Source organism: Anomaloglossus baeobatrachus, chromosome 2 (assembly GCF_048569485.1).
Source record: "Anomaloglossus baeobatrachus isolate aAnoBae1 chromosome 2, aAnoBae1.hap1, whole genome shotgun sequence".
In the NCBI taxonomy this organism is placed as follows: Eukaryota; Metazoa; Chordata; class Amphibia; order Anura; family Aromobatidae; genus Anomaloglossus; species Anomaloglossus baeobatrachus.
Genome location: NC_134354.1, coordinates 105620099 through 105637260, shown reverse-complemented (window position 1 = coordinate 105637260; position 17162 = coordinate 105620099). Strand labels below are relative to the sequence as shown.

Sequence of the window (17162 nt, the reverse complement as noted above, 5' to 3'; positions counted from 1 at the left end):
GTTGCAATCAACAGAGATATATCACACACTTATGTTCAATTCAATAAAACCTTATACTCCCAATATATGGCCAATGCTGGACCATCTTTTCATAGAGCTTTAAATTGTCTCATTCCTCTGTTATTCCTTCTAGAAATTTATGGCTTAATTGATGAATGATTGTCACCAGTTGGGGGCGTGCAGCTCTGCACAGACTGACGTTGCCCAATCAGAGTTGCTAGTTTTAGACTATTTAAGGACATGTCCTCTTTATGAGGAGGACGGAAACTCCCAGTTGTCGAATTAACAAAAGAAACTCAAAAAAGATGCTATAGAATTGCTATTTCATGGGGAGCGTATGTTGTTATTAGAACAGGAGTAGTTTATAGTTTTGGCTAAAATGTTCTTCCAACCTTAGGAGGTTTGAATGTTTCATGTTCTGGTAATATTAAGGGGGCTTTACACGGAGTGACATCGCTAGCGATATCGCTAGCAATGGCACCCGCCCCCGTCGTTTGTGCGTCACGGGCAAATCGCTGCCCGTGGCTCACATACAGCTCTCCCTAATGACGTAGCTGTGGGCAGTGAACAACCTCCCCTGAAAGGGGGACGTTCGTTTTGCGTCACAGCGATGTCACAGAGCGGGCCGCCAACAGAAGCGGAGGGGCGGATAGCAGCCGCATCTCTGTCACTCCCACCTTGGTGCTCGTTGAGGACACAGGTACGCTGTAGTTCGTCGTTGCCGAGGTGTCACACATAGCGATGTGTGCTGCAACGGGAATGACGAACAACCTGCGTCCTCAACAACCACTGATTTTTTTAAAATAAACAACGAGTCAACGATGGCCGATTTGGTGAGTATTTTCCATCGTTAACGGCTGCTTGTTGGTGTGACACGCAACGAAGTCGCTAACAATGCCGGATGTGCGTCACGGAATCTGTGACCCCGGTGATATATCGTTAAATACGTCGTTGCGTGCAACGGGGCCTTTAAATGAGGAAGTTGCTGGTTAATTATGTCTGTCCGTGGTCCATTGAATATTACTGGGAATGGGATGGAATGCATAGCACTCTAGATCAGAGCCTCTTAGAAATATATGAAGCTTTCATTCTCTGGTGTGGAAACCCATGGCCAGACCATGCATTGAGTTCCGAAATTGGAATTTGAAAGAGCCCTTAAATATAGTATGTGATTTTCCAGCAGCATTTAATAGAGCCACAGGAGCTAAGCAATTTGATATATAGTCTTCGAAGAAAAAGTTCAGTGTTACTAATATCTTATTCATCGGCACCTCTGCTCTTTTTATCGTTAAGAGTCCAGTGGGCGGTCTTAGTGGAAAAGCTGTTAATCATTGAATAGGACTACCCAAACGGACTCCGAAGCTTAGAATTAGCAGTGATGTAAGGGTTGTTTTTTTATGGAACTGTATATTAATCAATTCTATTAATCTTCTCATACTTTATAAATATTTTTGAATTATACTGGACAACGTTTTCAAAACGACAGGTTACCTTATAACTAGTGATGAGTGGACTCTCAGATAACCAAAACCAGCGGGTCCCTGTTATCTGGTTTTTAAAATCCGGTTCAGCATCAGTCTACGGGGACCAGAATCCAGTGATTAAAAATGTTGGTAGAAGAGATAGAGTGCAAGCGCACTGTACTTACCGAGGCTCCATCTCGTGGCTGTACACTGCTATCAGGCTGCCAATTCACTTCCAGAACTGCACATTATCATACATGCATATGCACTGCTTTCCCTGCCCACTGGCGTCTGTGATTGGTTGCAGTCAGATATGCCCCCACCCTGAGTGACAGCGTGTCTGACGCTTCCAATTACAGACCCGGTCTGCGGGTCAATTGTACAGTAAAAATAAATAAATAAAATTGGCATAGGATCCCCCCATATTATGATACGCAGCACAGATAACGGCTATGACTACAGGCTGCAGCCAGCAGACGTGCATTTATCTTGTCTGTGTATCAAAATAAGAGGAACCACATGTGTTGTTTTTTTAATTATTTAAATAAATAATTTAAAAAAACAACGTGTGGTCCCCCCAATTTTGATACCCAGCAAAGATAAAGCCCGACAGCCCAGTTCTGCCTATCACTACTTATAAACTTTTCTGTAAAGTACTGTAACTACATAATCCAACCCCATTAACTCTGATAGTTTCCACAGAAATTGTTTTAGCGTGTACCATATAACCAATATACAGTATCTTAAATTTACAGATTTTTTTTTATTTTCGTAACATAGCTCATTGCATTTAGCAATGTGAGACCAAAGAAGAAACATATAGTTTTATGTTTTATAGTCATCTCACAATATTGCTCCGGCTTCAGTATACAGGTACTTAAATAATGTTAGCTGTTCATTATTTACTAGTAATGAATATAGAGAACTCAGCATATATATATAGTTATTGGAGCTTTCCTATTATTACATCATTTATATAATATTAATTTAGTAACATTGTAAATACATCCATAGCTTTCCATATGTTAATGGAAAAAGATTGAAATGACTGTAATAGCATGTAGGGTAATTTTGACCTTGAAGTAACAAGCCTCTAATTGCTATAATACAATATGTGCCAATCTGTTCGCACAATGCCTAGCTGTCTGTTTTGCAATCGCCAAGCTCTAATTAATCAGCAGGCTATGAACACCAGTTGTATGGAGGTGGGATGGCGTGTAAGATTACCTACCGAATTCTTTCACATGGTGATCCAGTGCACTATTTTATTATTGAACTGACAGAATGTCGACATGCGAACATAAGCCCTTAATTATAGACTTCCCATTTAAAATAGTCCCATTCCTTTTCTGTAATATGTGAAATCATTAATTAATTGTAACCTTTTAAGTACATATAGTCATGGACAAAAGTGTTGGCACCCTTTAAATTATTCCAGAAAATGAATTCTTTTTTCCCAGAAAATGATTGCAATTAAAGACATTTTGTCATACATATGTTTATTTCTTATTGTGTATATTTGGAACATCAGAAAAAAAACAGAGAAAAAAGGCAAATTGGACATAAATTCACACAAAACCTCCAAAATGGGCCAGACAAAATTTTTGGAGCCTTTCCAAATTGTGGGTAAACAACTATGTTACAAGCATGTGACGCTCATCCAAATTCCCCTGTGGCAAGTAACAGGTGTGGGCAATATGAAAATCACACCTGAAACAGATAAAAAGGTTGGAAAAGAACTGTCTGAGAACCAAAATTGTTGAAAAATATCAACAATCACAAGCCTACAGGTCTATGTCTAAAGATCTTGATTTCCCTTTGTCCACGGGGTGCAACACAATCAAGAACTTTACAACCCATGGCACTGTAGCAAATCTCCCTAGACGTGGATGACAGAGAAAAATAGATGAAAGGTGGCAACTAAGGATAGTCTAGATGGAGGATAAGCAGTTCCAATCAAGTACCAAGGAAATTCAAGCTGTTCTGCATGCTCAGGGTGCATCAGTGTCAGCATGAACTATCTGTCCAGGAGACCCAGGAGGACCCCACTGCTGACACTGAGATATAAAAAAAGCTAGACTGCAGTTTGCAAAAATGTACGTGAATAAGCCAAAATCCTTCTGGGAAAGCATCTTGTGGACACATGAGATCAAGATAGAGCATTTTTAGTAAATCACATCATTCTACTGGTTCCCAAAAACAGAATGAAGCCTACAAAGAAAACAACACCATACCTACATTCAAATATGGTGGAGGTTCAAAGATGCTTTGGGGTTGTTGTGCTGCCTCTGGCACTGGGTTCCCTGACTGTGTGGAAGACACCATGAAAGCTGAAGATTACCAAAGCATTTTGGGTGGCAGTGTAATGCTCAGTGTCAGAAACCTGGGTTTGTGTCCTAGGTCATGGATCTGCCAGCAGGACAATGAACCTATATATGCTTCAAGGAGCCCCCAGAAATTGATGGAAACACAGTGCTGGAGAGTTCTGATGTGGCAACAATGAGTACGGATCTAATTCCCATTGAAAACCTGTGGAGAGATCTTAAAATTGCTATTGGGAGAAGGCGCCTTCAAATATGAGAGACCTGGAGCAGTTTGCAAAACAAAGTGGTCCAAAACTCCAGCTGAGAGATGTAAGAAGCTTGTTGATGGTTATAGGAAGCGATTGATTGCAGTCATTTATTCCAAAGGGTGTGCAACAAATTAATAAGTTTAGGGTGCTAATAACGTTCTGCAGCCCATTTTTAGAATTTTGTGTGAAATTATATTCAATTTGCCTTTTTTTGCCTGTTTTTCTTTTGCATTGTTCCAATAGATATAAAGAAACAAACGTGTTTAACGAAACGGGTAATTGACAATTTTCTGGTGTCATACATAGCGATGTGTGCTGCCGCAGGAACGAGGAACAACATTGCTAATGAGAGGTAAACGATTTTTTGTTTTAGGACGACCTCTCTGAAACGATTTTTGCCGCTTTTGCGATCGTTTTAGGTCGCACATAACTGTTACATGCTACGATATCGTTAATGACGCCGGATGTGAGTCACAAACAAAGTGACCCTGACGATAGTTCATTAACGATATCGTAGTGTGTAAAGCCCGCTTTAGAGTTCTGCAGTAGAGATCACCTGGTACATTGACGGGGCCTTGATGTTATGGTTCTGTCCTCCGACTTCTATCGTCTGGGGCCACTCAGTTGCAAGGAACAGTCTCTAGTCACAACAATGGTCACATCCTGGTTCTTTGTTCACACTTGAGGTTCACGCTATCTTGCCTTCAGTTTCCTTTCTGTAACGTCTGCTTGGGACTTCAGTCTCAGAATGGCTGTCATGGACAGATTAGAGGCAAGCCGCCCACTCAGCAGGATCCTGAGAACCACAAAACTCTTTAACCCCTGTACAGGGATCTGGCATTACTACAGGGTCCAGGAGGTCGCTGCCTATGGAAGGCTGCAATCCAAAGAAAAGTAGTCTACAAGCAGGGTAAAACCACAAGATACAAAAAAGGGACAAAATCGGCAGGAAAGAGCATAGTCAGGAAATCAAGTCAAACCAGAGCTAGCAGTCAAGTATAAAAACATCAGGCAGGAGAGTCATCAGAGAGCAGGCAGAGGTCAAAACACAGGGATCAAAATACAGAGAAGGGTGAGAACCAGAGACAAGCAGTAATAACTATACTATATCTGGCAGAGAGCAGAAAACCACTGAAGGTATAAGAAGGGTGTGGTGCTTGCAGTAGGCTGGAGCTGGAAGCTGATAACTTCACCTGGAAGGCACACACCACCACAGCCAGCTAGTGGTACTGCAAGTCCCAGGCCTACCAAGCTTGGTGGATGGGTGGAGACTGCGCTCACCAGAGCTACTTTTACTGACTCTGCCTCTATCACTGCCATCACCCACAGTGGGAATGCGGCCGTGCCTGGTGGCTGGTGCAGAAATCCAAGCAGCAGACTATAGTGGAAACGTTACACTATTCATCTTAGCCACAAGCCACCCATGTTTGCGACCTTCGTGATTTACTACATGTCCGTCACTCTCGCTCACTAGGTCTTTACTGACTCTTCTAGAATGAATAGAATGAACTGTCACTCTCCCTTTCAACTGGCTCCTTCCAGGGTGGGCTAATCCCAATCGGTAACTACTTCTGACCCTGCTGTCTGTTGCTGGGCAGAACTTTCTTACCAAACATCACATTCCTATCTATTAAACTAATACACATTATACCTTATACCTTACCTATTACTATATATTACACAAGCAAACATCACATTACAGTGCAATTCAAATAGCACAATATTTACAAACGACGCAAGAAATTAGTCACATTACAATAGATGTGTCTTAAGGGGTTGGAACGCGATAGTCCACCACTCTTATATCACATCAATAGAGCGGCGGCTTCTCTTCCACTTTGCTTTGTTGATGGTATGTGACTGTCGACGTCACACTGATTGATACCTCACTCTCCCCTGCCTAACTTTTGGAAGCCGGCTATCAATCAGCATGATGTCAGCAGTCATGTGCCATCAACAGAGCAGCCTGAAAGAGGAAGATCGGCTACGTTGACTAAGTAGTCTGTGCCGGTGTCGGGTAACTACCTGACTGTTCGTTTTTATATTGGAATTAATATAGTCCTGGATAATCTTTTTACGTTAGACTGTTACTTGTAGGTAAGCCGGGCAAACTCATATTAAAAGTCTACAGTCTTTGCCAACTTATATAACAACCAGTAATTCCGTTTTTGGTAAGACTGCCTACTCATACAGCTTTGTATATCGTATATAAACTTTTTTCCATATTGCACGTTAAAGGTCAGCTCAGAGCAGCTGAAATTGCAGCAGCTTTTTCCCATTCTTCTTTATAAATATAATACCTTTATGTGAAAGTTTAATACAGTACGACTCAGGCAGAGAAATTTCCTGATAATGCACAGCAGTTATATGGTGTCCGTAAGTTATTCCATTTACTTGTCAGCCTTTTCACTCCCTGATTATCTCACATAGTACTTACCTTAATTTCAACCCCATAACCGGAATACACATAGATTGTATAACTGCAGTCGAGCCCGGTGTTATATGGAGCGCTTCTATAAACCGGAGATAGGAGAACGCCCTCAGGAGACGTAAAATTTTTACTGCAGGGTTCTGTAAGAAAAAAGAGAGGAGCGTACAATCTCGTGCCTCGTCTTTTGTAATGTCTTTTTTAATGGTAGTTAGATATAGTCACATATATAATTAGCAGCATGGAAGGTGTAATTTGGTAATTTGTAATAACTCACCTGAGGTTTTTCTTAGATTACTATAAAACTCACTGAATAATCTTAACCTACTAAAAAAACATTTTTATTTTGATAAGAATATAATACTATAGCTAATAATGGGGATCCATGATCATATAATGCATTCACAAAATACTGTCCTAGAAGGAGTTCTAATTAACCGGTTTAAGACCAGAGAATTTTATTCTACTACTGACTAGACACATTTTGTGCATTTTTTTATACCTTCAGTTTTAAGAACTCTAGCTCGAATAATAAAATTATTTTTTTCTCTTTTTCTCTGTATATGTGGGATCTAATTTTTAAATGATATTTGTTTTGCTCTTTTGCTGATATTGGGGGAAAGTGTAAAGAAAAAAACATTTTTTTTTGTTCTACGAATACAAAGGACTGCTAAAATATATTTTACATTAAGTTACCAATTATGTAGCAATTATTTATATGCATTGGACACAAAACAAGATTTAAGACTGGTAAAACTTTAATTTACTTTTATTTATTTTCAATTATTTCACAAAAATACTTGTGGCGAGTGCATTTTAAGTGCATTATTTTTTTTGTGCTGATATTCCCTGTAACTTCAGATGATATATTGGCCCCAGTTACAGGGTGAATTCAGTCTGATCTTGGACTGCTAAAAAACAGTTGCTCCCGTTCCTTACTTGCAGTTGACAATTATATGACGACCAGGACAGGAGGAAGATATCAGCACTTCCTACAATATAGACAGCGCATGTTCAGTACTGTGCTTAAAGAGATCATGAAGGCAAAGATGGTTGTAGATTTATTTATGGGCAGTAGAGCTATCTCTGATACTGTGGTTTTCAAAAAAATAAGCCCTTCCCAAAAAATAAGCCCTGGCAGGGATTTTCAGCATTTTTGGGGCAAGGCTTAAATAATCCCTACCCCGAAAATAAGCCCTAGTCACAGTTCAATAATGAAGTGTCCATGTAGCTAAAAAAGTTGAAGATACTGCAGGATACTTCATTATAGACAGCGGACACCCCGCAATCATCCTCACCAGACGCTGAGCGGGAGGATTTGCAGTCACTTACATCAGATCGCAAACCCAAACACATCAGATCACACACACAATCACACATCAGATCAGACACAAAATAACACGTCAGATAGCGCACACACACACACTCACCACATCCATCGATACTGATTTCTTCTGGACAGCGGAGAATCCTGAGATGCACTGCAGTGGAACACATCGATGCATTCCACCGCCAGGTCCTCCATGTGTTCCACTGCACTGCGTCCCATCTTTCCCTGCCGGCTGGAAGCAATCGGTATTGCCGAATGTGGTGAGTGTGTGTGTGCAATCTGATGTGTGATGGTGTGTGTGATCTGATGTTTGATTGTGTGTGTGATCTGATGTTTCTATGTGTGAGATCTGATGTGTGTGTGTATGAGTATGTGTGCAATCAGATGTATAGGTGTCACCTGGAAGCAGGGGATGCAGCATGGGAGCGCCCACGGAAGATCACAGGTGGAACTGAGAGCCACGCTGACATCCGGGGTCTGGTGAGTATGAGTCACCTGGGAAGTGGGGGGGGGTCTGCTTTTATTGGAGGGTAAACTTAACCCCAATAATGTTTCTCCAAGAATAAGACCTACCCAAAAATAAGCTCTAGTGCTTTTATTGGGGTAAACAAAGTATAGGACGCTGTCTTATTTTTGGAAAAACATGGTAGCTGGCTTTGCACTCATGCAAGTGCACAATCTCTATCCAGTTTTAGACTCTACATTGATACTCTAAAATGCCTTTGCAGATTACTATGTGGACATTAGAGGTAATATATCTTTCTAAATACAATTTTTCTGATGAACAAATAGCTATTCTTGGTAAGGGTCTGACTTTTTCAACTATGTGTAATTTTATTTTTTTTGAGGCTGTTAAAGACTTGCATTTATTCGCTCATAGGTTAGTATTTAAAAACATTTTTTGAGGAATGATAGTCCATGTTTTGTGCCCACTACAGAAGCAAAGAATAAAGCACTGTGTGTTTTGGAGGAACTAAATGAGGAGTTTAACTTACAGAATGATCAAAATAAATTGCCCTTAATTGCTTCTACAAAAGCGACTACCTTCCTGGCATTTGTCCCTCTTCCTCTGTCCGCATCTTGAAATCTTCGTAAATGTAGTAACGGAACATGTGAGAAACATTGATCCTAATTCTTAGGATAATCTGTCTTGTTCTGAAAGAGAAGCTCTGAAAGAACTCTGAAGACTCAAAGATGTGTTTAAACCTGTGGACAAGGAGGCAATACTGTGGTATGGCTGAGTAATGTATATGAGGCTTATCCATAATGGTAAAAACCTAATGGTGTTATGTACAACATCTTATCCAGTTCATCAATTGAGTAATGAACTGGAAAATATTCTGAGTTCGGCACTTGTTAGTGGTGTTATTACTAGGAATGTGCTTAATGGTTAATATCGCCGCATACCAACATTACACCTTCTCCCCAAGGTTCACAAAGACATTAAAAATGCACCAGGGTGACTGATCATACCTGGGGTTGGTGGTCTAAATCCCCACAATTGTTGCTTCATTCATCACTATTAACGACCATGTGTAGGATCTGTGCTATCCTATCTACATGACTCCACCAATGTGTTTAATATGTTTTCTTATCTAAGGATGGAAACTGACAAGGTTTTAGTTACCAGTGGTGTGAAGTCATTACGTACCTTGATCATTATCGTCATTATGATGCTCTAAGAGATTGCAAATTTTTCTTGGAGGCAACTAATCTTGATGCTATTCTAATCAATCTAACACTGGAGTTACGGTGCTTGAGTTTGTCCTTAGGCATAATTTTTTAGAAATTAGTAAAATATTCTAAATCCAAGAACAGTGGTTACCAAACTCCACTCCACAAGTCCCCGAACAGATCACATTTTGAGAATTTCCTTAGTATTGCACAGTTGATGCCTTGATAAGAATTCCATCACCTGTTCAATGCTAAGGAAATTCTGAAGACATGATCTGTTGGGGGGTTGTTAGGACTGGAATGTGGGATACACTGTTCTAGAATGTGGAACTGCGATGGGGGCTACCTGTGCCCCATTATATGTCAATCTCTTTATAGGATTTTGCGAGCAGATTATGTTGCTATCTGAATATAATGTTTTTGAGTCATCTGTGATTTTGTGGTTGCATTTCCATAATTACCTGGCACTGGCACTGTTACAGTCACAGTTGTGGTAATAATGGTGCTGGTGGTAGTCTCTTCTTCTTCTTCGGTGAGGGTAGCAGAAGATGACGATATGTTGGATATAGTCTTTTTAGAATTTTTCCTTTCTGCTATAATTCTGGTTTTGGTTCTTTCAGCTGCCCCATATGTGTCAAAACTGTCTTGTGTGGTATCAGGAAAGGAAGAATGAGCAATTGATAAAGGCTTCGTGTGACTTAAGCCTTGCTGGGGTGTGTGATAGACATTACCCTTCTCTGTTTGTAGTGGGATACGAGAATCCAAAGTTGGCAGTGATTCCAGTACTGGGGCTGTCGATACAGTTTCTTGAATCTCTCTTCCATTGTCAGTGACACTAGACGTGGTATCCATTATCATTGTGGATGGGCTAAGGGGAATTGTAGGTGTCGAAGAATCATCAGGAGATGTTGGAAAATGGTCAGCATGTGCCAGATTAACTTTTGTTTTGAGCGCAGTCAATCTGTCTTTCATATCCCTATCCTCCTGTTTGGTTCTTGAAAAGTAAGAAGGTAGATGACGAAAGTCTTTTTTCATGATACTCTCATGGAGAATCCCCTCTAAAAATGGATGGTGGTTCAACAATGTCATAGTAGGTGCTGTTGTGAAGAAAGGCACCTCTCCTTCTAGATCCTCTACTAAAGTGGTTGACGTTGCATCTTGCTTTGGGTCCCATCTTCCAGTTGGCTTATTGCTTATTTCATTTCTTGTTGCAGAGATCAAACCTAGTTAAAAGAAGACAAGAGACATAAGTGACAAAGTATTTAATAAATGAATTGAAATGTAAAATTATATCTCCTACACAAATTAAAGAAAAATATGGAGATCTGATTCATCCTCATTCGATCAAGTTCAAAATGAATATTTGAGCAGTTTCACACATCAGCTTTTTTATTCTCCTATGTGAAAAACGGTCTATGTTTCTCTTAGCATCGTGTACCAATTTTGATCCATGTGTCAGATTTTAAAATCCTTAAGTTATATTCACACTTCACATTTTTGCTGGGTTTTTTTTCAGCATTTTTTATTTTTTAAACTTTTTTCAGCATATTTTTCCCCCCTAGAAAACAATGAGAAAGTGAAAAAACACTGCAAAAAATTCAACAGCGTTTTTGGTGAATAAAACAAATTTTACTAAAATGTACTATAGAAAAAAATTAGAAAGGTAAAATCCCGTGGTCCATCTTTCATATAAATTCTTGTCTTTATTGATTCATATTAAAAAAATTTCATGTACATATTCCGGCAACCGTCCCTGCTCACGCATTTCAGACTACGTCTTTTCATGTACATATTCCGGACAACCGTCCCTGCTCACACATTTTAGACTGCATCCTTTCTCAAATGCCTTTGAAATAGGATGAAATGCAGGAGAAAATGGAGTAAAAAATGCAAATCTGTAAACAATGTTCAATAAAAAATTATACATTTTTATTAATAACAATATTAAAATGAGAATCCACAACCATAGAAAAACCAATATCCATATTTAACAGTAAGTGATCTGTATATAGCAATACATAGATAAGGCAAAAGACGCCAATAAAAAAAAAACAAAAACGGACCAGAAATACAGTTAGATGGTAATGACTTAATACCCCACATAGAAAGTAAAAAGGGGACAATCTGATTAAAGGTCAAACAAATATTTTAGGTACTCCAAAACATTACAGCAGTGAACCTTAACTAGCATCATGGAGGTTCAAGCAAATGGACAATATGACCGAATAAGCATCTGTGATTAATCAAATATGACCAAGTAAATGCAGAGACCCCCATGCATGCTAACCAATTAGGTATGAATATGTCGCAGTGCACAAAAAATAGTTGACCATGATCACATATACATCACCCATATACTCACAGTGTTGGGTAGTCAGAGGACAAAGGTTATCCAGAGCAAAACAAGACAGGAGACCTAACGTACGTTTCGCTTCCTAAAAATAACCAAATACATGCCTTCCTCAGAGGTCACCTACAGGAGAAAATGGAGTAGCCCAAAACACGTCAGCCGGGATGGTTGTCCGGAATATGTACATAGAAGAACATAGTCTGCAACGCATCAGGCGGGACATCCGGAATATGTACATGAAAGTACGTAGTCTGAAAGGCGTCAGGCGGGACGTCCGGGATATGTACATGAACATTTTTTCATATGAATTAATAAAGACAAGAATTTTTATGAAAGACAGACGACGGGATTTTTTTTTCAAAATTTTGCCTTACACAGTGGATGCCAACCACACAGTCCCTGGTCCGAAGATCCATAGGAGGATCTGTGAGCTCACTAAACCTCCTTTTGACTCCTTTTGAGTATTGTTTATACTATAGAAAAATCACACATGTAATCAGAAAAACACTGCCAAAAACGCATAAAAATCAGTGAGAAAATACAGAGAGAATACTAAAAAATGACCGTTTTAAATAGAGAGCAGGTTTTGGCTACAGAAGAAAACACATAAAAAATGCTGTGTGTGAACATAGCCTTATTCCATCAGTTTTTGTCCTTTGATCAAAAAATGCTTAGCTTCTCCTACTCAATAGACAGTAAACAGATGACATCCATTTGATATCCATTTTTTTTCACGAGGTCATTGATTTGCATTGGCTAGTTTGATTCACAGTAGAGATCAAATTTGGACATACAGTCTATGTGGAGTGTTTTCTGTTTGTTTGTTTTCGGAGGACAATCGGTCCTCAAAATTTTAAAAAAATTAAACAAGAGATATGAAAAGACACAATAATTGTATTTGGTCTGTGATCTACAATGTAAAATCAAAGATAGCCAAAAAACGGATGGTTGAAGGAATCCAGTTTGCGTATATCTTCCATGCACAATATCATGATGAATTATGAATTATTATTAAAAAAGAAAGTTTACAACAGCAACATTTCCGAGTTCAGACTAAAGCTACTATACTTCTTTCTTTGACCCAAAATAAGCTGGTAATCAATGACCTTCGACACAAGATGGAATCCAACACTGAACAGAAAAACTATATTCAACTTGTTCCAGGGCAGAATTCTTAAAAATAAAATGACTATTCTTTTACTTTCGCCTGCTGCGCCTGAAGGATGAAAAGAAAGTTCATTTAGACTTGACCCCAATCAAGGCAAAAGAGAAAAATCTATTTCCAGTGGCTGCAACTAAGACAAAAACTGAAAGGATCAATGTAGCTGGTAGGTAAAATGTCAGTAGAAAATGGATCAGACTTCTCTCATCTCCCAGTGTATGGGTATATATGAGACCTCTCACGTAATATCCATCTGACATTGACCCTAGATGTCATAGCCATGTACAAAAGCAATGCAAGGCTTAGTGGCGAGACAGAACTCTGTCTTGGTGACACATCATGAACATTATATTATTGGTGCTATCAATATGACATAATGTCTTCTGTGGAATATTCTGCTGATATGTTTTACATAATTTTGTAAAATTTTTATATTTTAAAAGAAACCTATCACATCCATAAATTTTATTTATGTGCAGATATAGGGTAAAATCCAGTTCAATTGTTAGACTGAAGCAGCGGCTACAGGGCAAAATGAAGTTATATCTTACCTGCAACTGATTGCTATCAGTCATCAGTGTGGTTTAATGAGCGTTTACAGTCACTGCTTACTATACTCTATGAGCTGTAATCACTCCTAGGCACACTGATTGATAGTCTACTTCGAAGTATGTGGCCATTCATGTATTCAAAGCTTTTATTATGACCCACCACAACATTTCACCTAGGTTGTAGTCCACTCTGAACTGGGTTATTTCAACATTTTGATTATTTTCTTCTTCAGCTATTCTGCTGTAGATTTAATGAAGTTCTTGGTAATATTATCCTGTTGCAGGACTCATTTTCCGCCAAATTTTAGGTTTTGCATAAATGTCCTCAATTTAGACTCTATAATACTTAAGTAAATAAGGAAGTTCATTGGCAACTCAATGGCTACAAGTCACCAGGTCCTGGGGCTAGGAACAAACCCAAATCATGACCCCCTTCACCACTCTTATTGACAGGTGTCACGAGGTGTTTGTACTGTTATGCTGTGTTTGGTTTTCACCAAACATGTTGTAGGGCATTATGGCCAAACATATCCACTTTGTTCTCATCTGTTCAAAGAATATTGTTCCAGACATTTTCTGATTTGTTTAAATGCGAATTGCAATTTTTTAGCTGTGCTGCCATTTTTTTTTTTTTAGACAAAAAGAGACTTTCTCCTTGCAACCCTTCCAAACAAGCTATACTTGGTCAGTCCTTTTCTAATTGTATTGTTATAAATTTGAACATTTAACATGCTACCTGAGGCCTTTAGAGTCTGAGCTGAAGCTCTTTGTTCTTTTTTGCAATTTCTCTATCCATTGCATGAATTGACTCTTTAGGTGAATTTGATGGGACATCCATTCCTGGGAACACTGTCAACTGTCTTTTATTTTTTCTACTTGCGGAATAATCTTTATTGCTGTAGAATGATGGATTCCATATTGTTTGAAAATATCTTACAACTCTTCCCAGATTGAGGGGCAGCAACAATTGCTTCTTTAAGATAATGGCTGATGTCTTTCCTTCTTGGTATTGAATTAACACACGCTAAATTTTCAAGACCAGAAAGCCACCAAAACTTTTGCTTTAATAGAGGTGGTTGTACTGGCTGATGAACAATTAAGAGTAATTATTAATTAATTAGGCTGGGGTTGTTCAGTGGCAGACAACACCTTTAAGCTGACCATACAATATAGATAGCTTGGCTGAAAGCTATTGCTCCCCAAGCCCCATACACTTGGCTCGGTTTCCTGTGTTACCTTTCAAAGTTGCTGCCTGACTTTGTAGGAGAGGGTCAGATCACCCCACTCCTATGATGCACATGTAATGTATATGAAAGCCGTTGTTTTATTGCTTCTGTTAGTGTGTACAGCTGAAGATGTAGACTAATGCATAATCGTAGGATGTAAAGCATAAGAATGTTGAATAGGAATGTTAGTAGATAGGTATTGGAGTAAGAGAAGGTTTTAGTATGTATAATATATAGATACTTCCTGGTTGCAGAGGAACTGAGGGCCAGGATGCGAGGAGTGTCAGAGATCAGAGGGTTGGAAAGTCAGATAGGCCAGGAAGAGAGTTAGTTGTGCAGAGAGGATCCTGAGGTGTGGATGAGCTCTGTTTAGAGTCCATCAGGGAACCGGGAGGTCTCCTCCGGTGTGTCCTGAGCCCAAGGCTCCCCTTGTGTTGGGCAACCTAGACATCATCCAAGGTGGTAGTAGGACACAAAAAGCCACGAATCCAAGAAACGGGGAAAAGCTGAAGTTTAGGCTTGGCTGCTGGAAGGCTAATACCCAGGGCGAGGGCTAGATAAGAAAGTACCCACCAGAACAGCGGCAACAGAACAGGATTGTATGCCATGTCTGTCCAGAAGATTGCAAATCAAATAAAGAGTTTGTTGTTGTATTGCAAAGAATCTCTCAGTTTCATGTGACCGGCAGTGGGGTAGCAGATGTACCCCAGAAGACTCAAGTAAGTGTCGCACCCCCCAGCTTGGGTGGAACCCATGCACAAGTTGAGACAAGTAAAGTGGAGTGGAGTCGCGTCGGCCATCACCCAGTTCCCTCTTACAACCTTTCTCCCCATTGAAGAAAAGGATCTGTTGCTGAAATTCAACAAGACAGAACCTTCCCATCCCAGACATCATCTGTTGGGGAAGATTTGAAGGCCTCTACATACATTAGAAGGTCGGATAAACCTGGTGATATTGGTGGATTCTGCTAACTTTTAACTAATGTGCATTTAGGCTACTACTGCCTGAAAAGAGATAAAACTCAAATTATCACTTGTGCCAAGAAATGCTATCCATTATCTATTATAGAAGATGTACAGAACTTGCAGTACATAAGAAGATTGCACTACAAGCATTGCCTTAATGAATGATTCACCTCTGTAAATTCAGAAATGCATTCTCCTGACGAACACCGTTCTCCTGTACTAGCACAGTAATTAATAAATGTATTCATCATCCGCTCTGACCTTTCTTCCAAATCCACTGAATCTTCCCTAATCATTTTCACTTGTTCGCCAGTGTTTATCAACATTTCATCCTATTTCTCCCTTATTATCTCTTCCTCCCACAAACCTGCTCATCTGCTTCACTACAAGGGAGTGTCGGAAAAAAAGAGTGTCTTATTATTTTCTCTCATAATAAGTTCTTGCTAAATGAACCGGAATGTGAAATTGTTTCTAGCAGTAGACGAAAGCCTTCAAGGATAAGATATGCCAACCTGTGACTCTCCACTGTTAAAAAAAGACCTCCATCATCTGGCTTGCTGTAGCAATGTGATAAATAATAATGAATCACAAGAGCTCCTCTGTCATAATGACATCAATACTTAAAGTGGTATTTTCTTCTGAGACAGTTATGGTATAGCCACCTCTGGGACCTACAGTTATCTCATGAATGGTGCCCCATCTCACATAACAGTGTTGATGCGGCCACACAAGTGTGACTCTCTACTAACTTCTATGAGAGTATTGACAATGGTTAAATAGTTGATCGGCTATGCTCAGCTATGTTTGGACTCCCATAGCAGTAAATGGAAAGTGGCACAGATACCCAAAGACGTCTCCATTTCCAACTATTCATGTTCTGAAGATAGATGAGAATAACACTCTAATTGAACTACACAATTTGTGACCACGGCATGTTTTGCTATTTTTTTTCCCAACGTTGTATTTTATTGAAATTTTCCTTTTTTACAACTATAAATGACAAGAATAACATAGTGACATGAAATATTACACTGTCTCATGGAAAGAGTTATGTTAGATATTACTACACTGTTGTCGAATTTAAATAAGGATCAGGAGGGTCATGCTACTGGGGTTCACATCATGGTAAAGCGAGGGTGGGGTAGGTGGAGGCTCCATGTGTAATTAAGCCTTATAGGTGAGATGTTGCCACTAAGAGGTCACAATCATGCCATAGCTGAAGAAAAGTATCTATAGAATCAATTAGGATAGCTGTGAGCAGTTCCATCTGGCAAATGTCCTTAATATGAGCATATAGATCCTCCTTGGATGGTGGGGCAAGTTCCTTCCATGATTGAGAGATTAGACATTTTGCCACCATCAGAAGATGTAACAGATGTAACAGGAGTTTTGTTTTGGCTCTGTCTAAGTATGTTGGGAATACATTCAACAGGTAAGTAAC

General features: G+C 39.4%; 1 protein-coding gene across 2 annotated transcripts in view; it reads right to left on the bottom strand.

Moving 5' to 3' along the window:
• SEZ6 (seizure related 6 homolog) overlaps positions 1-17162 on the bottom strand; it is a 978507-nt gene that overhangs the window by 468957 nt on the left and 492388 nt on the right. For both annotated transcript variants that reach the window (XM_075335249.1, XM_075335250.1), the window contains exons 2-3: positions 9929-10690; positions 6473-6606 (exon numbers count right to left, since the gene is read on the bottom strand). In XM_075335249.1, coding sequence (XP_075191364.1) covers positions 6473-6606; positions 9929-10690 — 896 coding nt within the window. The remainder of the gene's footprint in view (positions 1-6472; positions 6607-9928; positions 10691-17162) is intronic.